At 40.3% G+C, this 22,483-nt stretch overlaps 1 protein-coding gene and 1 long non-coding RNA gene across 4 annotated transcripts in view; one reads left to right on the top strand and one right to left on the bottom strand.

Moving 5' to 3' along the window:
* Window positions 1–22,483, bottom strand: part of LOC142742953 (uncharacterized) — a 112,958-nt gene that overhangs the window by 75,503 nt on the left and 14,972 nt on the right. For 2 of the 3 annotated variants that reach the window (XR_012881462.1, XR_012881463.1), the window contains exons 2-4: window positions 15,712–15,763; window positions 12,819–12,953; window positions 11,316–12,485 (exon numbers count right to left, since the gene is read on the bottom strand). This is a non-coding gene — a long non-coding RNA (uncharacterized LOC142742953). Of the gene's footprint in view, window positions 1–11,315; window positions 12,486–12,818; window positions 12,954–15,711; window positions 15,764–22,483 lie in introns of those variants that run through there. The other variant, XR_012881464.1, reaches the window with a different exon arrangement.
* LOC142742952 (RH-like protein) overlaps window positions 1–22,483 on the top strand; it is a 59,851-nt gene that overhangs the window by 24,576 nt on the left and 12,792 nt on the right. The window contains exons 2-6 of the mRNA XM_075853228.1: window positions 10,695–10,881; window positions 12,838–12,988; window positions 13,937–14,090; window positions 15,624–15,790; window positions 17,363–17,500. Of these exons, the coding sequence (XP_075709343.1) occupies window positions 10,695–10,881; window positions 12,838–12,988; window positions 13,937–14,090; window positions 15,624–15,790; window positions 17,363–17,500 (797 nt within the window). The remainder of the gene's footprint in view (window positions 1–10,694; window positions 10,882–12,837; window positions 12,989–13,936; window positions 14,091–15,623; window positions 15,791–17,362; window positions 17,501–22,483) is intronic.

Here is a 22,483-nt window from a genome sequence, read left to right as displayed (position 1 = left end):
ATGGCTGCGGGCATCGGGAGGTAAGTAAACCGGACGGCCCACGGCCATATACGCTACACAGGGCTTTGTAAACACGACATGGCACCGAAAACCATTTCAGCAAAAATCTGGGCTCCAAAATCCAAATGGCGCTCGTTACCTTCTGAGCCCTGCTGTGGGTCCAAACAGCAGTTTATTACCACATATGAGGTATTGCCGTAATCGGGAGATATTGCTTTACAAATGTTGGGGTGTATTTTCTCCTTTATTTCTTGTAAAAACTAAAACATGTTTTTTTGGAAAAAAAGTAGATTTTCATTTTCACAGACTAGTTCCAATACATATTGCAAAAAACGTGAGGGCTCAAAATGCTAACTATACCCCTAGAAAAATTCCTTGAGGGGTGTAGTTTCCAAAATGGGGTCACTTTTGGGGGGTTTCCGCTGTTTTGGCACCACAAGACCTCTTCAAACCAGACATGGTGCCTAATATATATTCTAATAAAATAGAGGCCCCAAAGTTCACTAGGTGCTCCTCTTCTTCTGAGGCCTGTGTTTCAGTCCATTACCACACTAGGGCCACATGTGGGATATTTATAAAAACTGCAGAATCTGGGAAATAGAGTTGCTTTTCTCTGGTAAAACCTTCTGGTAAAAACTGTATTACAAATGAATTTCGTAAAAAAAAAAAGGAAATTTGTAAATTTCACCTCTACATTCATGTGAAACGCCTAAAGGGTTAAGAAACTTTATGAATGCTGTTTTGAATACTTTGCGGGGTGCAGTTTTTAAAATGGGGTGATTTATGGGGTCTTTCTAATATATAAGGCCCTCAAAGCCACTTCAGAACTGAACTGGTCCCTGAAAAAATAGCCTTTTGAAATTTTCTTGAAAATGTGAGAAATCGCTGCTAAAGTTCTAAGCCTTGTAACGTCCTAGAAAAATAAAAGGATGTTCAAAAAATGATGCAAACATAAAGTAGACACATGGTAAATGGTAACTAGTAACTATTTTGTGTGGTATTACTATCTGTTTTACAAGCAGATACATTAAAATTTAGAAAAATGCAGATTTTTGCACATTTTCTCTTAAGTTTGGTGTTTTTTACGAATAAATATTGAATTTAAGGACCACATTTTTTCACTATCATAAAGTACAACATGTCACGAGAAAACAATCTTAGAATTGCTTGGTTAGGTAAAAGCATTCCAAAGTTATCACCACATAAAGTAACACATGTCAGATTTGCAAAAATCGGTTGTGTCCACAAGGCCAAAACAGGCTATATCCTTAAGGGGTTAATAGAGTAGGGAGCCACTTAAGAGTATGCATATATAGTGTAATTAACCCCTTAACACCCTGTGACGTACTATTACATCACGGGCGATGGACTGTTAACGCGAACTGACATACTATTACTTCATCTCGTTAACAGGGTACTGTGTCTGCAGACACAGTTTTAAAGCAGTGATAGCTTAACGCTATGACTGCTTCAAGGCCAGGACCGGAGCTAGCCTCCGATCCGGCCGATTAACCCCTTAGATTCAGCCCTCAAAACCGAGCGCTGCATCTATGGTGTTTACAAGCAGATCGGAACTCTGCAATGAAATTCCAGGGTTCCAATGACTGCTCCGGCAGACCGGAAGCCTAACAATGGCCTCCTGTCTGCCTAGAACGGATGGCTGCTAGGTCCTGCCCAGAGGCCGCAGTAACAATATGGTGAAGGCTCATAAGCTGAGCCTGCAACATCAGCCGCTGGTGTTAGCTGTATGTTACAGCTGACACCGTGCTGTAACGGCAGAGAACTGAGCTAGCTCCGATCCCTTCCATTAACCCCTCAGATGCCACGAACTTGGCATCTTAGTGGTTTGTAGCGATTGACACGACGTGATCGTGACGATGCCGAACCTTGCTATGGCAACCGGAGGCCTAGTAATGGCACCCACAGCTGGGATCTAATAGGCTTGCTGTCAGTGAATGACTGACAGCTCTAATGCATTGCACTACGTGGGTAGTGCAATGCATTAGAGTAAAGATTAGAGGTGCAGGCACTCAAGTCCCCTAGTGGCACAAAAAGGAAAAGTTGAAAAAAGTTGAATATAAGTGTAAAAACAAAAGTTTCAAGTTAATAAAAACAAACACTGACTTTTTTTCCTATAATAAGGCCAATAAAAACTACAACCGGTCCCGCAATAAACAAGCCCTTACACAGCTTTTCTGACTGAAAAATAAAAAAAGTTCTGGCTCTCAGAATATAGCGACAACAAAATGTGCAGAGTGTCCAAAAGCGGATAAGATTGGGCACCATTTATCAGTGCGACACCGGCCACATATCTATGAATTATTATTTATTTACCGCATTATTAGACCCTCTTATTATGCCATGATGTACTCCGCACAGCTTACATGTGCCCCCACATTATAAACTGAAATACCAGATAAACCCCAAACAGAACAACTACCAATCTAAATCTGCGCTCCAAAAGCAAAATGTCACTCCCTCCTCTCTGAACCCTACAGCGTGCCCAAACAGCAGTTTACTTCCACATATATGGCATCGCCATACCCGGGAGAACCCTTTTAACAAATTTTGGGGTGTGTGTCTCCAGTGGTAAAAGCTGGGCACGACATATTTGCCACTGAATTGGCATATCTAGGGAAAAATTAAAATTTCTACTTTGCACCATCCGCAGCGCATTCATTTATGGAAGAGACCTGTGGGGTGAAGATGCTTACTACACCCCTTAATAAATGCCTTGAGGGGTGGTTTACAAAATGGGGTCACTTTCAGGGATTCATTTTATTATTTCACATCAGAGCTCTGCAATTGTGAACTAATACTTTGTAAATCGCCAAATTAGGCCTCAATTTCGCATTGTACTCTTTCACTCCTGAGCCCTGCCAAATGTCCAGGCAAAAGATTAGGGCCACATGTAGGGTGTTTCTAAAACCAGGAAACACAGCATAATAATTAGAGAGCTGTCTTGTTATGGTGGCACAAGCTGGGTACCACATATTGGAATATCTATGGAAAAAAATCCCATTTTCACTCTGCAACATTGAGTGCACACTAATTTCTGCAAAACACCTGCGGGGTTAACATGTCCACTACACCCCTAGGTGAATACCTTGAGGGGTGTAGTTTCCAAAATGTGGTCACCTCTGGGAGGTTTCCACTGTTTTGGTCCCACAGGGGCTTTGGAAACGCAACATAGCGCCCAGAAACCAATCCAGTCAAATCTGCACACCAAAAGCCAAATGGCACTCCTTCCCTTAGCAGTTTACATCCACATATATGGCATTGGCATACCCGGGAGAACCAGCTTAGCAGTTTACGAGGTATTATTTTTCGGTGGCACATACTGGGCACAACATACTGTGCACTAAAATGGCATATCGTCGGAAAATTGAAATTTTCACTTTGCACCATCCGCTATGCATTAATTATTAATGGAAGAACACCTGTGGGGCAAAACTCTCACTACATCCCTTAAAATGCCTCAAGGGGTGTAGATTCCAAAATGTGGGTCAGTACTTGGAGTTTTGCTTTACTATTTGACTTCAGGGCTCTGCAATTGTGGTCCAATGCTGTGAAAATCACCAAAATAGACCTCAAATGCGCATGTTGCTCTTCACTTCTGAGCTCTGTCATATGTCCAGGCAAATGATAAATGCCTTGAGGGGTGTAGTTTCCAAAATGGGGTCACTTCTTGGAGGCTTCCACTGTACTCTGGTACCTTAGGGTTTTGCAAATGCAACATGGCGCCCAAAAAACAATCCAGCAAAATCTTCATGCCAAATAGTGCCCTTGCCTTTCTGAGCCCTGCCGTTTGTTCAAACAGCAGTTTATGACAACATGTGGGGTATTTTCTTACTCTGGAGAAATTGCTTTACAAATGTTGGGGGTGCTTTTTCTCCTTTTATTCCTGAGGAAATAAAAATATTCAACTTTTTAGTGAAAAAAATTTTGATATTCATTTTTACGGTCTAATTCCAATAAATTCTGCAAAAGACCAGTGGGGTCTAAATGCTTACTATACCCCTAGATAGATTCCTTAAGGGATGTAGTTTCCCAAAAGGGGTCACTTGGGGGTTTCCTACTATTTTGGTCCCGCAGGCACTTTGCAAACGTGACATGTCACCTGAAAACCATTCCAGCTAAATTTGGACTCCAAATGGTGATCCTTCCGTTTTGAGCCCTGCCGTGTGTCCAAACAGCAGTTTATGATCACTTATGGGGTATTGCCGTAATTGAGAGAAATTGCTTTTCAAATGTTGGGGTGCTTTTTCTCCTTCATGGCTTGTAAAAATTTTAAATGTTGACATTTTATTAGAAAAAATTTTGATTTTCATTTTCCCGGCCTAATTCCACTAAAGTCAGCAGAAAACCTTTGGGGTCAAAATGCTCACTATACACCTCGATAAATTTCTTGAAGGGTGTAGTTTTCCAAATTGGGTCACTTTTGGGGCGTTTCCACTGATTTGGTCCCTCAGAGGCTTTTTTGCTAATGCGACATGGCACCCAAAAATCATTGCAGCAAAACTTGAGCTCAAAAATCCAAATGATGCTCCTTCATTTCTAAGCCCTGCCGTGTGTCCAAACAGCAGTTTATCACCACATATGGGGTATTGCCGTAATCGGGAGAAATTGCTTTTCAAATGTTGGGGAGTTTTTTCTCCTTTATGCCTTGTAAATATTGAAAATTTCTACGTTTTATTGGAAAAAATGTAGATTTTAATTTTCATGGCTTCATTCCACTAAATTCAGCAGAAAACTGTGGGGTCAAAATGCTCACTATACCCCTTGATAAATTCCTTGATGGGTGTAGTTTGCCAAATGGTTTATTTTTGGGGGTGTTTTCACTGTTTTGGTATCACAAGACCTCTTCAAACCGGACATGGTGCCTAAAATATATTTAAGTAAAAAGAAGGCCCCAAAATCCTTTAGGTGCGCCTTTGCTTCGGAGGTCTGTGTTTCAGTGAATTCGCACACTAGGGCCACAAGTGGGATATTTCTAAAAGCTGCAGAATATGGTCAATAAATATTGAGCTGCATTTCTCTTGTAAAACCTTCTGTGTTACAGAAAAAAAAGGATTAAAAATAAATTTCTGCAATGTATGGGAAGCGCTATGGGTAGCAAAATGTCACCACAATATGCTAACCTGTTCATGGCCAAACTAGAGGAAGAGTTTTTATCAACCTGCGCAACTAAACCTCTAGCATATTTCCGGTACATTGATGACCTGCTGATAATCTGGACAGGCTCTGAACATGAACTGCTTTCTTTCCATAAAAACTTCAACAAGTTCCATCCTACCATCAAACTCACTCTCAACTACTCTACATCTCAAATACATTTTCTGGACATGACCATATACATGAGAGACAATACCATACAAACAACAATCTACCATAAACCTACAGGCCGTCCAGCATATCTGAGATGGAACAGCTTCCATCCGAGACACATAAAGAAATCCATCATCTACAGCCAGGCTCTGCGATACATACGGATCTGTTCAGACTGTGAAGACACAAAACAACACCTGCTATCACTGAGGAATACATTCTTACAACAGGGATACCATCCAAGGATTATAGATGATCAGATCTACAGAGCAACAAGAATTCCAAGGAGCAATCTTCTGGAGTACAAAAAGAAGGAAGACAACAGCAGGGTTCCCCTAGTGGTCATATACAACCCCCAAATGAACATCTTGAGGAAAATTGCTGCTGATCTCCAACCTATATTTAACAAAGACAATAAACTGAAGGAAATATTCCCAGATTTACCACTCCTTGCCTATAAACAGCCACCAAACCTAAGGAATCTCCTGGTCAGAAGTGCCCTCTCACCACCATCAGAGACTGGCACTTTTCCTTGCAACAGTAGAAAATGCAAGACCTGTACCAACATCTTGTCATCAAACACCATCCAGATACCAAACACGCAGCAGGACTATAAAATCACTGGCACGTTCTCCTGTACATCCTCCAATGTAGTGTACATGATCCTGTGTACAAGGTGCATCAATAAAGGAATCTACATTGGAGAAACCATACAAAAACTACAAACCAGGATGAATCTTCACAGACATACAATAAAACAGGAGGTGGATACACCCGTGGGAAAACACTTCTCTGGACCAGACCACAGTTTGGCAGATCTAAAGGTACTCATTCTGAAGGGTCATTTTAAAAACAACAGAGAAAGAAAAATTTGGGAATTCAAGATGATGATAAAATTCCAGTCATTGACACAAGGCCTCAATCTAACACCAGGATTTATGAGCCACTACATGGACACACGTCACGTCCCCCATCAGACTGACTCCAGATGCCTTAACTCCTAAGTCATCACCCCTATAACCTCAGTTTTATTGCCCTGGCTTATCTTAATGATGTATCACCTCATGTACTAATTGTCTTTGTGTAACATCTAAATGTTGTGCTTTTTTCTAAGTCATTCATTTGTAAACTGCCTGAAGAAGGGGCTTCTGTGCTCTGAAAGCTTGCATATAGAACTTTTATGGTTAGCCAATAAAGGTATCATACCTATTATACTTTTGTCTTTTTTGACACAAAAGTATTTAACATTTCATATTGTCTCTGGCTAACACGGTACTACACTATTTTTTACTGTACTTTGCAAAAAAAATGAAATTTGTCAATTTCATCCCTACTTTGCTGTAATTCTTGTGAACTGCCTAAAGGGTTAATAAACTTCCTAAATGCTGTTTTCAATACTTTGAGGGGTTAAGTTTTTAAAATGGGGTGATTTATGGGGATTTGCATTGTATGGCCACCTCAAAACCACTTCACAACTGAACTCATCCTTGTAAAAATAGCCTTTAGAAATTTTGTGAGAAATTTCTGCTAAAGTTCTGAGCCTTGTAACGTCCTAGAAAAATAAAAGAATGTTCAAAAAATTATGCCAATCTAAAGTAGACATATGGGAAATGTTAATTAGCACTTATTTTGTGCGGTATTACTATATGTCTTACAAGCAGATACATTTAAATTTAGAAAAATTGCAATTTTGGTGTTTTTCACAATAAAATACTGAATGTATCGACCAAATTTTACCACTAACGTATAATGTGTCACGAGAAAACAATCTCAGGATCGCTTGGATAGGTATAAGCATTCCAGAGTTATTACCACATAAAGTGACACATGTCAGATTTGAAAAATGGGGCTGCGTCCTGAACGTGCCAACTAGTCCATGTCCTTAAGGGGTTAAAATGTCAACAAAGAACCTCATATTCATGTTTATATGTTTTGCTTTGCGGTCCAGGTTTTTATTCTCCCTTGTTGTTAACATCAGTTATAACCATCCATCAATTTAACATTAAAATAGGACATGAAAAATATGTCATCAGTGACATCTGTCATTTTCCTTTGACTTGGGTGTTGAAAAAACTGGTGGATGATAGCTTGGACAACGGACATCTTTTTAAACTCTGTCACTATGATGGAGAGAAAAGATGCATTTTTTATAAATAGTATTTTGATCAAAGAAGGTATGGACAGGAAAAAACTAGGTATGAATAGACAACCATAAAGGTAAGTTCACACGCAAATGAATATCTGCTCTATAGATATGAATGGTTTTTTTTCTGCAGCATATACATGGATTCCTTCAAAATACATGCAAATGAATGGGACAATTGCGGAAATTTCTGCAGCAAATCTGCGTAATGTGAACATATTTTTACATAATAATGCATTTAGAGTCATTATTTCAAGTACCTAAAAACTACATTTGGTGTTTGCTCATTTGGATGTTACATGCATGTCCTAGTGATTGCCCAGCAGTTGTGCTTCGAGACAGCAGTTATTGACTGTCAAACTCCCAAAGTGATTGTCAATTATGTTGTTAACAAAGGAAAGAGGACTCCATTTTATCTGTTACACTCACCTGGGTTTGCCCCATACATGGAGCCCGGGTCCTTTGAAAGGACCCTAGGGCTGTCCAAAGAATGCCTGTTAGGGTATACTTTACGTTTCTCTAACAGATGCCTATGCATATAATTATGTACATATTTACACAGTATTTACACATAAACAAAATCAGAAGCTAACGTCATAGCCAAACTTTAATAATTATGTGTAACTCTCAAGACTAGATTATAAGTCTAAGAGCATACCTAGATGCTGGTCCCTGGCTAGCATAGTCAGAACTTAGGTGATGGCTCAGGAGCAGTAATGCAGAGTAGCACAGCATAGCAGTAACAGACTTTAGCGATACTGAGGAAACTGTCGGAAATGGAGCTGTGCTTCAACGCAGAAGAATGACAGCAGGCAGGGAAAAAGGATGACGGGACCATTATTAAGTTGAAGCTAGCAAACCTGGGGTGCAGAGTCTAAGATATCTTTTATTTTTCACCCTTAACCCACGCAACGAGGTATGGACTTGACAGCTTGGATTCCCAGGTCATAGTCTGTAGGATAGTCCCCAATATTTGGTTGGGCTGCAGGTGACAGGTATATGAAATGTCGTGGTCAAATGGATCCGGGTCGGTAACAAGTGGGCAATACAGATGTAGAAACCAGTATCAGAAGCAAGGTCAGATTCAGACCAGAGGTACACGCGGATCAAGCATTGTTAAGACAGAGCCAGTTCAGCCAGATTCACAGGAACCCAACAGGAAAATGACCAGGAAACTTACCATCAGGGCTGAGACTTAAGCAGGAGGGGAACCACTTTAAGGTCTCCAGCCTCCGATGTCAACCCCTCGATTTTGCAGCCGAGACGCACACAGTCCTGGCAAGAAGCTATTGCATTGTCTTGTCAATCGGGTGCTACTGCTCCAAACAAGCAAGCGAGCACCCCAACAGGCAGAAGGTGCGCCTTGTGGAGAGATCCCAGACATTATGTATCTTTACTTATAGAGGTATTCAAATCTTTCTATTCAGTTGCGGTTTGATAGAACAGACTAGGAAAATAACATTTTATCATCAGTTTCTGAGAAGCTAATTCAAAAGTTGCAACAAAAATGGCTGCACTTCCTGTTGTCACTGTTCCAAAAATGGCAAGTAAAAGAAACATGATAAACTTTGCTCTAATGTACTAATGTACAGTTATTTACTAATGTATAGTTATTTTTCAAAAGATTTTCACAGTTAATAAAAAATCTGGCTAAGTGGGAAGTAATGCAATAAAAGAGCCATTACTCCCCTGATAGATATCCAGACATTCCAGTGCAGACGCTCCGGTCCTCCCCGCCGCTGTTTGTTGACATGGCGGCAGCAATGACATGCCGGTATACCCATGTAACCACTGCAGCCAATCACTCGCTTCAGTGGTATATGGCACAGAATGGCCAGGGAATCTGTCAGGTTAATAATGGCTTGTCTATTTTTTTTATTGCATTCCTCCCTTGGCCAGATTTTTTATTAACTCAGAAAACTCCTTAAAGTTTTGGATGGAAATGTTACTTAAAGAAGCACTCCGTTGTTTTTTTTTACCCACTCCTGTATGCAAATACAATGCAGTGTAATGTGGACATATGTATTGACTAACCCACATGTATTCCACGAGCTGCTGCTCAGTTTCGGGCTGCCGTGGGGTCACGTAATCTTCATTCTGACTCCCTGTATCCTACAGCATCTCCTAAATGTCTGACTCTCAACACCAGTCTATAAAAGCCTAGATGTGAGTCTCATAGACTTGCATTGAGAGACTGACATCCGAGTTCTACTGCAGACGCTGTAAGATTATAGTGGTCAGAGTACATATCATGTGATCCCACGGCGGCCTGGAATGGAGCGGTGGTCTGTGAAATACAGCTCCCAGTAAGTGAATAAACATGTCCACTTTACACTACGTAGTATCCAATAGATGCAAACATGTGCAATATTCTTTCAATATTTGTTACTTTTGAATGACAATCATTTACTCACGATACCATCACTGTACTCAAAACATCCCTTTTTTTCTTTATTCCACTTTGATACATTCCATAAGTACTCATTCTCAGAACGCTGAGCTATCCCCCAACTTCACACCCTGCAGGAAACTTTGCACCCTTACTCAAAAGTAACAAAAATGAAAAGAATGTTGCATATGTTTGCATATATTGGATACTAGAATTTGAATTTGAATTATGAAGTGATGTGAGACTTCATTTGCAAGGGGAAAACGGAAGAAAATAAGACATCTTCTTTTTTTCAACATGCACTTCACATTGCCTGTTAAAACATAGGCCGTGTGAACGGCCCTATTGAAATACATGCGTCCGCGTGATAGCCGATGTTTTAATGGCCGTCAAACGGACGTATACACGTATACAACGTTCCTGTGAATAAGCCACTTAGGGTATGTTCACACACAGTGAGAAAAATCGTACATCGTAATTCCCATTGAAAGCAATGGGCAGATGTTTGTAGGCGTATTAGGGACGTTTTTTCAGGTGTAATTGGAGGCGTAAAACGCAAGAATTACGTCTGAAACCACTGTGTGTGAACATACCCTCATAGAGACAACATAAAATCTATGAAATATACATTGAAGTTATCCTATGATGGTCTAAAAAAAAAAAAAAAAAAGTATGAGTGTAAAAACTAGCTGTTCTGTTTGCGAAGTAGCAACTCAAGCAGCAGTCCATTGTGTTTGACACAAAAGTATTTAACATGGCACAATACATCACTGACTACACTTGCTGAACAAAGCGCTTTACTAATTTTGCCTCTGTTGCATCTTTTATCATTAGCACTTCAAGATGTGAATGTCATGATTTTCCTTGGAATTGGATTACTATTTGGATTCTTAAAAAAGTTTGGATTCAGTGGAATTGCTTTTAACTTTTTGAATGCAGCAATAGGATTGCAGTGGGCCATCATTTTAGATGCTTGCCTTTTTAAGAACACCACTGGAATTCAAGCCATTGGCATAAACAGGTATGTTGTATCAAATGTTAAATGTGTTTCTTATAATGTAACACACCAGTTAGGGCCTGTTCACATCACGCTTGCCTTCCGTTTGGTCTTTCCGTTCATCAGTTTTGTCAGATGAACGGAAAGACAAACGGAAAGTATCGTTTCCATTTGCAATACCGTTGATTTCAAGGGCATTTATTTGGTTTCAGTTTGCATCCAGTCCGCTAGGTGTCGTTTTTTTTTATGGAAACATTAGCGTAGTGTGCTACGCTATTGTTTTTGTCAACAAAACGGAATCCTAGCAGAACGAATGCAAACTGAAACCCTAAAAATACCATTGAAATCAATGGTATCGCAAACGGAAACGATATTTTCTGTTTGTCTTTCTGTTCATATGTTCCTCTGACGGAACAGATGAACGCAAAGACCAAAGTGAAGGCAAACTAGATGTGAACAAGCCCTCATAAAAGTACCAGACACACGCAATTATATATTTACAAGAACAAGAACTTTCATGATGGTTGTCTAGTTGCATGCAACTTTTCTACCCATAGGGAAACATTAAAGTAGTAACTGCACAAATTCACACTGAATTATGGGCTTATATATGATCCACAACAGTCCACAGATTGTTATCCATGCTGCTTAATCGTCTTAATTTTCTCAAAAGCTACACTATTTGAACTAAAGTATTGGGACGCCTACACATGGAGCTTTTATGACATCCTATTCTAAATCCATAGGCATTAATATGGAGTTGGTCTCCCCTTTGCAGCTAAAACAGCTTCTGGGAATGCTTTCTACAAAATTTTGGAGTGTGTCTGAGGGAATTTTTGCCCATTCATCCAGAAGAACATTTGTGAGGTCAGACACCAATATTGGACGCGAGGGCCTGGCTCACTATCTCTGTTCTAGTTCATCCCAAACATGTTCAATGGGCTTTCTGAGGGACAGTCAAGTTCTTCCACACCATAATCACCCAACCATGCCTTTATAGAACTTGCTTTGTACACTGGGACGCAGTCATGCTGGAACAGAAAAGGGTCTTCCCAAAATTGTTCCCACAATGTTGGAAACATCTAATTGTCCAAAATGTCTTAGTATGCTGAAGCATTAAGATTTTCCTCCACAGGAACTAAGGGCCTAGGCCGACCCGTTGAAAACAACCCCATAGAATTATCCCTCCTTCATCAAACTCTACAGTAGGCACAATGCAGTCAGGCAGGTAACGTTCTCCTGGCATTCGCCAAACACAGACTCATCCATCAGACTGCCAGATATGCCTGATTCGTCACTCCACAGAACATGTTTGCACTGCTTCAGAGTCCACCGGCAGCTTGGTAATGTAAGGCTTGGCATTGTGCTTGGTATCCGACGCTTTGCACTGTGCTTGGTGATGTAAGGCTCGCCCATTGAAACCCATGTCATAAAGCTCCCAGCGATGTGAATGTCAGAAGAGGTTTGGAACTTTGCAGTTATGCAGTCAGCAGAGCACTGGCGACTTTTATGCACTTTTTTATGCACTTGGCGACCCCGCTCTGTAACTTCACATGTTTTGCACTTTGTTGCTGAGTTGCTGTGGTTACACTTTGCAATACTACCACTCACAGTTGATTGTGGAATACCTAGGGGGGAAGATATTTCAGAAATTGACTTGTAGCAACTGTGGCATCACGTTCGTATTCATTGAGCTCTATAAAACGACCAATTCTTTCACAAATGTTTATAAAGTCAGACTGCATGGCTGGGTGCTGGATTTTATACACCTGTGGCAATGGGACGGAATGAAACACCTGAATTCAATGATTAAGAGGTGTGTCCCAATACTTTTGTTCATATAGTGTATTTTGGACTATAAGAATAACTATAATATTAATTACTACCTTACACTAAATAGCAATTTTTTAAAACAATGTATAAAACACATTTTGTAATGATATGAAATGTCTTGCACTTACCACAGTGTCTTATTTACAGCTTAAGAAAAGGACTAATGAGCATTTTTCCAGTCTTGATCTCATGTGGAGTTGTTTTAGGAAAAGTGAATCCTCTTCAATTGGTTGTGATAACTATCCTTGAATTACCTGTATTTACTGCAAATAGATACATTATGACACGGTATCTTATGGTAAGAGCTAATTGTAAAATAATATATCTTAGAATATTCAGAATGAAAAACAATGTCATGGTTTTCATTTATTCTAATGTCTTCCTATATTCAGGTCATGGTATCTCTTGTAGTGGTAAGTTAAAATCAACTGGAGAAGCCACATCTTCAAGATTTTTAAACATGTCCTAAAGAAGTCATTGCGATGGGTAGTAAAACATCTCCAAAATATCTTAACCGTTGATCTTGACTTAGCACTACTGACAAAAATATTTTTCTCAGGTCTCTGGTCACTTATTCTAGATTTACAGATATGTTATACACCGGTCAGTTATAACATTAAAACCACCTACCTAATATTGTGTATGTTCCCCTCATGCCACCTAAACAGCTCTGACCTGTTGAGGCATGGACTCCAAAAGACCTCTGAAGGTGTCCTGTGTTATCTGGCACCAAGACATTAGCAGCAGATCATTTAAATTCTGTAAGTTGTGAGGTGGTGGCTCCATGGATCAAACCCGTTTTAGTAAAATGGAAAGAGCCGCAAGCATGTGTGTCTCTTTCTCCACTAGTTCCCGCCTGGAATCTGTGGCCATCTGTGGATAAGTTTTAAAGCTGTTGTCTCATCAGGATAACCCCTTTTCAAATTAAAACCAGAGCAGCATCAGCTGATCCCTGCAAGTCTGGCTCCAGAGAACACATCTTTCCATACATTAGAAATGTAGTATTACAAGCCGCCCATTCAAATGTTAGCGACTCTCCACTGGCTAGTAGTAGGGGGGGGGGGTCCTAAGTGTAGGACAACCCTCTATAATGTCCATGTGGCATTATAGACAAAATTGGAAAGTTGCACCTCAAAACTCATTGTGTTTGAGCAATAGACTGTTGTGCTTTTAACAATATGAAGTCAAATATTAATATAACCAACTGATTAATTTATTACGTTAATGGTTGCTTTATGCTTTCCAGATGACTGATCATAATAGCATGATGCATGGTCATATCTTTGGGGCATATTTTGGGATTGCCATGTCATGGTCAATGATACCACCTTCACCTGGAAACAAAGCTAGTGAAGAGAATGAGAAATCTAGGCCAATCTCAGAGTTATTTTCCATTTTGGGTAAGTGACAAATGTCCAAAACAACCAAACGAACATGTGCAATAAGTGTCTTTGTTGCAGTTACTCTATGGAACACTTCTATACAGTTCAGAAGAAATGGAATTACCAAAAAGGCAGGAAAAATGTTCAAATGTAATTCAGTTTAGTATAGTACTCTAAATTAGTATTATTATTATTATTTGTGACATTGTCGATAAGGTTGAAAAAAGAGACAGGTCCATCAAGTCCAACCTGTAATCCTACAGTGTTTATCCAGAGGAAGGCAAAAACCCCAATGAGGTTGATGCCAAATTCCTCCCTAACTCCAAATATGACATCAAAATAAATCCTCGGATCAATGTCCCATCTCCGGAATCTAGTACTCATAACCTGTAATATTAGATTTTTCAAGAAAGGCATCAAGGCGCTTCTTGAACTTGATCAATGAATCAACCATCACAACATCCTGTGGCAGAGAGTTCCATAGTGTCACTGCTCTTACAGTAAAGAATCCTATTGACTGTCCTTGTCCCTTCCTTTTAACTCTTAGGAGCATAATACGCATAACTGTTACAGTGAGCAGGGCTTTCTCATAATATGTCCAAAACGGAAGGGAAAAATCTGTCTGTGACTCCAATTCAGTTCTTGCTTTGATTCCGGACTTTATATGCATATATAATACATCTAAAGAGTATATGGAGACTCATTATTCTTCAACGCAGCTTTGTAAGCTTTCAGTCTGGTTATTTGTGATCCAAAATGAAAAACAAACTTAAATTGGTTAACCCTTTAAGGACCCCTGCTGTAATAGTACTACTCAGACAGGAGTCCTAAGTCCTATAGAAAAACTGTTACATTTAAAGAGCCCTCTGTGTCTGGTGTGCAGTGATATGATTTGAGAATCTCTATTGACATGTATTTTATGTACATGAAAAGCCATTGAAACATATTCACTGTAGAATATCAATATGACTAATTATATACTACTGGTAAGTGTCACATAAATTAATAGTTTTAATTCACACAAACTATCGTTTCCTTTAGAAAGGAACTAAACTTTCAAATACACGGTGCCTTTTTATTCTGATGCCTGAAGCAATAAGAAAACTTACATATCAATGAATAATAATAATGATAATGGGCTGTGTAGAGAACACTAGAGAGATCAAGAGCGGTTAAAGGATGCTCCTGTCCTGACTTTCTGGAGCCTTTAGCTGTCACTGACAAAGGCGGCAAACTTCACTGCTGAGGTTTCTGTGTAATTCTTGCATCAGAAAATGTTCCTTGCCATCCAATCCTGCCCATCTTTGTATTTTTTTTATTCTTTCTACTGTGCTACTCCTTTGTCCTGACTTTTCCCATTCAACATCCCTTTCTTTAGCCATAGCTAGTGCAGATTTCAATAAAACTGTGGTCACAAACACTGATCTATGGGTCTATGTAAATGCATTTGCTGAAACTGCTGTGACAATACACTTAATATATTCATGCTATGACGGATCAGATTCCCTTGTTACATTGTTTTTGTCAAATTTCGCTTTCTTTGTTTTCCAGGAACTCTATTCCTGTGGATGTTCTGGCCTTCATTTAACTCTATAATGCTGAAAAATTCTACCCAGTTAAGAAACGCAGTTTACAATACCTTTTTCACTCTGGCTGCTAGCACCGTCACAGTGTTTTCTATATCAGTCCTCCTGAACCAGAACGGAAAATTTAAAATGGTAAGAAATATTTACTACAATGCCTACTGTATTGCCATGCTTTAGTATAATGACAGATAATGTTGCCAAAGCCAGATGTGGCCTTTGGCTTTAGCTAATAAGGGGTGTCCTAATCAGTAGACCACACAATAGGCTCTAAAAAGGTGTTCGTGAAAGGATTGTATGAAAGGGATAACAAAAGCTGCTGGCACTAAGGCCCAGTTCACACTGATTTCAATTGGAGGCAGTTTTGTTCCCCAGGCTGCTTTTAGCTGCTCGTGGGGAAAAAAACGGCATGTCCTTTCTTGCCACGATTTTCACCTCTGATATCCTATTGAAATCAATGCGGCGCTCGATGCCGAGCATTTTTCACAGCGTTTTTTTGGCCACAATCCTTAATGACCGCGGGCAAAAAAACGCAGCGAAAACTACAGCAAAAAAGCGCAGGCATGTCAAAATCTGCCTCAGAATTCCTGCAAAATCTGTGTGAACTAGGCCTAAAGACGCAAAAGATAACATTGCAACATTAAGTAAAAATATCTAAGGCTACATTCACACGAGTGTATCAGATTCACATGTGTAAAAAACGCGCGTGAATCTAGTCCGTGTGTGTTGTGTTATGCATCAGTGTGCTTTGCGAGTGGCATGCATTATTCACGCACTCGCAAAGCATATCTTTTTTTTGGTTTTTATTTTCAATTGAATTGATGCGCAAATCACTTTCCTAACATGGATGCGCATCCGTGTGCGGTGTGTGGTTTTCACGCAACCATAGACTTCAATGGGCGCATAGGTATGTGAAAACGCACCATTACAGGACATACAGTGAGATTCAAGCAGCGGACTCTCGCTGCGTGAAAACTCATGCATGTGTGAACAGTCCCATTGAAATCAATGGATCCAGATGCTGCGCGTGATTTCCATGCGCAGCACACGGACGTTATTCACGTTTGTGTGAATGGGCCCTAACAAATAAGTTAAACCCAATAAAATATGAGCACTTATTTAGTAACTAATACCTGTAAAATGCTCAGTGTATTATCAGATATGCTAAAATATGATTAGGTGTTTTGTTACCACCGAATATTAAATTCTTTACATTGTAATTGTTAGGGTATGTTCACACGGCCTAATTTCAGCCGTTTTTCAAACTGTAAACACCCCGAAAAATGGCTAAAAATGCGTGGGGGCTGAATGCCTCCAAACATCTGCCCATTGACTTCAATGGGAAAACGGAATTCTATTCCGACGGGGCATTTTTTACGCGGCCATTTTTAAAAACGGCCGTGTAAAAAAACGCCTCGTAAAAAGAAGTGCATTTCACTTCTTGAGCCGTTTTTGGAGCCGTTTTGCCTTGACTCAATAGAAAGACAGCTCCAAAATCGCTACGAAAAACGCAACTTTGATTAAAAAACGGCTGAAAATCAGGAGCTGTTTTCCCTTGAAAACAGCTCCGTATTTTCAGCCATTTTTGTTAAGCGTGTGAACATACCCTAAGTATTGAAACTTCAAAAGATTTTTTCAAAATACATACTCTTAGAATGATCAGTTTAGTCATTGTTGCTTTTTGTTTTGTATTTTTATTTGATTTAGATCATTGTCCGTAATGCAATACTATCTGGAGGGGTTTCAGCTGGATTTATAGCTTATATGGTTCAAGATCCATGGATTTCACTGACCCTAGGGTTAATAGCTGGAATAATCTCCACAATTGGTTTTACATACCTACAGGTAAGGTTTCTGTTTAGGATACTCCTCCTAAAGTTGTTAATTCGCTTTTGTATAGCGTAAAGGTGGTTTTACACGGGCAGATATTGAAGCGAACGACGATCGACAATACAGTAAGTCACGACTTCTTTATGCCAGTAGCGTAGCTTGCTTAATAAATCCCCCCCCCCCCATAGTGCCCACATAGATAGGACACGGATACATTCAAAGGTGGCTCAGGAATCCATGGTAACGGACAAAAGATTTGGGGAAAGGGCTCCGGATGCTTGGTGCTAGCAACGCAACTACCACAACATGAAACTAATAATACTGGTGAACTATAAAGTAAACCATCAACATTTTGCATATGCTGAGAGTAGTAGATGTTCACTTTATATCTTTTTGTAGTGTTTAGAGCATGATGCAGAGGAAGTTAACAAGGGTAATCTAGAAACTACTGGATGTTAAGAGCTCCCACTATGCAGCTTCCAGAATCAGAGTTTGGGGGGCTGTTCACTGTGCTTGGCATCCAAGTAAAATAACATTTTGGAAGATCATTGTGAGGATAGCCATGGCAGTCAGCTGTCCTACTGCAGCTGACTGGCATGCAGCAGCTAACAAACTGCTAGCTATATGGTTACAATATGCACTATATGAACAAAAGTAATGGGACATCTACACATTACACCAGGGCCGATTCTAGTTTTTCTGCTGCCTGAGGTGAAAATTTAAATAGCGTCGCCCAGATCTTGATTGACATCACCCTGGCTGTTCTACATCTCTAGGAGTCTCACAAAAAAAAAAATATCATACCACCCATTATCACGCTGCAGATCATACAACGACTACAGTACTGATTAGAGGCAGAATAAACATTTGCATTAAGTGACTCACAGGTGACGTCTCCATCTGGTCCAGACCTCTATGATGAATCCTCCCGGCCATGGCCCATTTCTGTAGTTTTCCGTTCAGATGCCTTCAACTTCTCACTTGTCCAATATTTCTGCACCTATAAACGAAGCTAAAATTCTCATGGTGTCACACACAACGCCCCTAAATATAATAGCGCCAAACACTGCACCTCTAATTCTAATAGACCCATACACATTGCCCGTGATTATAATAGCGTCATACACTGTGTCCCTGATTATAATAGCACCATACACTTTGTTACACACATACACACACACACATACACACACACACACACACACACACACACACACACACACACACACACACACAGTGCCCCCTGTAGTTAGTGCCCCCTGTGGACAGTGCCCCACATAGAGCTTCCTGTAGACAGTGCCCCAAATACATAGTGCTCCCTTTAGAGCCTCCTGTAGATACTGCCCACCCATAGAGCCCCTGAGATGCCCATTTCGTTTCATTGACGGTGTGGTCCTGCATTACACCTACAGGAGCTTTTATGACATCCCATTCTAAATCCATAGGCATTAATATGGAGTTGGTCCCACCATTGCAGTTAAAACAGCTTTGACTCTTCTGGGAAGACTTTTTACAATATTTTGGAGTGTGTCTGTAGGAATATTCATTCAGAAGAGCATTTGTGAGGTCAGACACTGATGTTGGATGAGAGGGCCTGGCTCGCAATCTCTTTTCTAGTTCATCCCAAAGGTGATCAATGGGCTTGAGGTCAGGACTGTGCGGGTCAGTCAACTTCTTCCAAACCAAACTGTTCCCACAAAGTTAGAAGTATACTATTGTCCAAAATGTCTTGGTATGCTGAAATGTTAAGATTTCCCTTCACTTGAACTAATGGGCTTAGGCCAACCCTGGAAAAACAACCCTATAGAACTATTTCTCCTGCACTAAACTTTTACAGATAGCACAATGGAGTCAGGCAGGTAACGTTCTCCTGGCATTCGCCAAACACATACTCGTCCATCACACTGCCAGATACAGGAGGGTGATTCTTGACTCCACAGAACACGTTTCCACTACTCCAGAGTCAAGTGGCAGCGTGCTTTACACCACTCCATCCAACTGTTGGCATTGTGTTTGATGATGTGAGGCTTGCTCTGGCATGGAAACCCATACCATGAAGCTCCCGGCTCACAGCTTTTGTGCTGTTGTTAATGTCAGATGAGGTTTGGAACTCTGCCGTTATTGAGTCAGCAGAGAGTTGGCGACTTTTATGCACTACGCACCTCAGCACTTGGTGACCCCCCCTTTGTGACTTTATGTGGTCTGCCACTTCGTAGCTGAGTTGCTGTGGTTCCTAAATGCTTCCACTTTGCATTTAGGCCACTTACAGTTTATCATGGAATATCTAGAAGTGAAGACATTTTACAAACTGACATTTTTCAACGGTGGCATCCTATTACAGTACCACGCTGGAATTCAGTGAGCTCTTTAGACTGACCCATTCTTTCACAAATGTTTATAAAGGTGACTGCATGGCTAGGTGCTTAATGTCATACACCTGTGGTAATTGGACTGGATGGAAAACCTGTATTCAATGATTAAGTGTGTCCCAATACTTTTGTCCATATAGTGTATATGTTATGTTATTTAAAAATGGTACCATACATACTAATTTTAAACTGTTCCTTTAGCCAAAAATAAAAAATTGACTGCACGTCTGAATTCTTATGTGCAGTTAGGCTGGGTTCACACGACCTATTTTCAGACGTATTGGAGGCGTTTTACTGCCCATTACTTTCAATGGGTCTTACGATGTACTGTGCCAACGACCTGTCATTTTACGCGTCGCTGTCAAAAGACGGCGCGTAAAATAACAGCCTCGTCAAAGAAGTGCATGACACTTCTTGAAACGTAATTGGAGCCGTTTTTCATTGACTTCAATGAAGAACAGCTCCAAATTACGTCCGTAAAAGACGCGGCCAAAAACGCCAGTACATGCATTTACGTCTGAAATTCAGGAGCTGTTTTCTCCTAAAAACAGCTCCGTAATTTCAGACGTAATTGCAGTTATCGTGTGCACATACCCTAACTGTGTGGATTGTTTAGTTTGCAAGTTATGCCATCATGCTCCAGCGCTACTTCCTGTTAACCATATCAGCTCTTATGGGGCTAATATGGTGACCTTCCCTTTCCCCTTGCCAGCTCGTGGCTGAAGAACAGAATCACTACAGAGATGTGATCTTTTCAATTTCTCAGTGTTGTGATCAAATCTATAGTCTGTGTCAATGCAAAATACTGTACCATTAACTTACAGGAATATACAGTAATGTTAAAAAAAAAATAGTAGTCCAACATCATTAACATGATAAATCAATGTTTTTGGTAGAACTGATATTTCTACATAGCAAATAATTAACTTGTAAGTGTAGTAGAGTAGTAGAAAGAAAACTGCCAACAATTAGGACATGCAAGCCGCTCATTCTGGGTAATTTAATCATTAATTGAAAGCGGCTTGTTCAAAATAATAGCAGTGAGGAGTTAAATTGGTGAAGTCATTCATTCTGTAGAATAAAAGGTGTAAATTTTGGACCTTATTTAAGGTAGGAGAGTGGCAAATGTTTTACATGTTGTTTATAGTGCATTTCCTTCTGAAAAACTGGGGAAAATGGGTCATTCCAGACATTGTTCTGATGAAAAACAGACTTTGATTAAAAAGTTGACTGGAGAGGGAAAAACTTAGAGAGAAGTGCAGCAAATTATAGACTGCTCAGCTAAAATTATCTCAAATGCCTTGAAGTGGCAACCAAAACCTGAAAGACGCGGGAGGAAGCGGGGAACTACTGTTAGAATGGATCGAAGAATAGCCAAAATGGCAAAGGCTCAGCCAATGATCATCTCCAGAAAGAAGATCTGAAAATATCAGTGATCACTGCTACAATCAGAAGACGATTAAGTGAAGCCAAGTTACCAGAAAGAACTCCCTGCAAAGTCCCATTGTTGAAAAAAAGACGTCCTGAATAGGTTCAAATTTGCCAAGGAACAAGTTGACTGGCCCAAAGAGAAATGGCACAACATTTTGTGGACTGATGAAAGCAACATTGTTCTTTGTGGGTCTAGTGGCCACAGACAGAATGTCAGATGACCCCCCGAACACTGAATTCAAGCCACAGTACACTGTGAAGACAGTAAAGCATGGTGGTGCAAAAATCACGACATGGGGATGTTTCTCATACCATGGTGTTGGCCCTATTTATCGCATACAAGGGATCATGGATCAGTCTGAATATATCAAAATACTTGAGGAGATCATGTTGCCCTATGCTGAAGAAGAAATGCCCTTGAAATGGGTGTTTCAACACGACAATGACCGAAAACACACCAGTAAGCGAACAACATCTTGGTTACAGACAGGGGCAAAGCTAAAGGCTCATGGGCCCCAATGCAAAAGTTCTTCTTGGGGCCCCCCAGACTTCTCATGCTTTCGGTTGCATCGCTGGGTCTCCTAAGTGAACCAACGATGCAGCACTAGTAGCTAGGAATGTCACTATGGTCTTAAAACGTCAGGGGAAATAGCCCCAATACATATAGCCCCCCAAAAAAATTGTTTGTGTGTATTTATGTATGTGTGTGTGTGTATATATGTATGTATATATATATATATATATATATATATATATATATATATAAATATATATATATATATATATATATATACACTACCTGTTAAGGATCTGCCAGGCACAGCTTCTGTATCCACGCCCATAGGTAATCAGTCTGCACCTGCTTCTATGTCTGTGAGACTGACTCCATCTTCCACCACTCAGGATGGCAGGCTTAGGAGTGGGAGAGCCTATCACAGCCTGGCCAGACGGAGCTAGCTCCCGCCCTCTGTCTATTTATACCTGCCTTTCCTGTTCCTCCTCGCTTGTGATTCTTCTCTGTTGGTTTCCTGGCCCTGCTGCAGCTTCTTGAACTACTTGTCCCAGCTTCGTATTGACCCTGGCTTACTGACTACTCTTCTGCTCTGCGTTTGGTACCTCCTACACTCCTGGTTTGACTCGGCTTGTTCACTACTCTCCTGCTCTGCGTTTGGCACCTCGTACTCTCCTGGTTTGACTC

This window comes from Rhinoderma darwinii, chromosome 2 (genome assembly GCF_050947455.1).
Source record: "Rhinoderma darwinii isolate aRhiDar2 chromosome 2, aRhiDar2.hap1, whole genome shotgun sequence".
Lineage (NCBI taxonomy): Eukaryota > Metazoa > Chordata > Amphibia > Anura > Rhinodermatidae > Rhinoderma > Rhinoderma darwinii.
The sequence above is the reverse complement of the archived record's forward strand: the minus strand, read 5'-3'. Positions and strand labels throughout refer to the sequence as shown.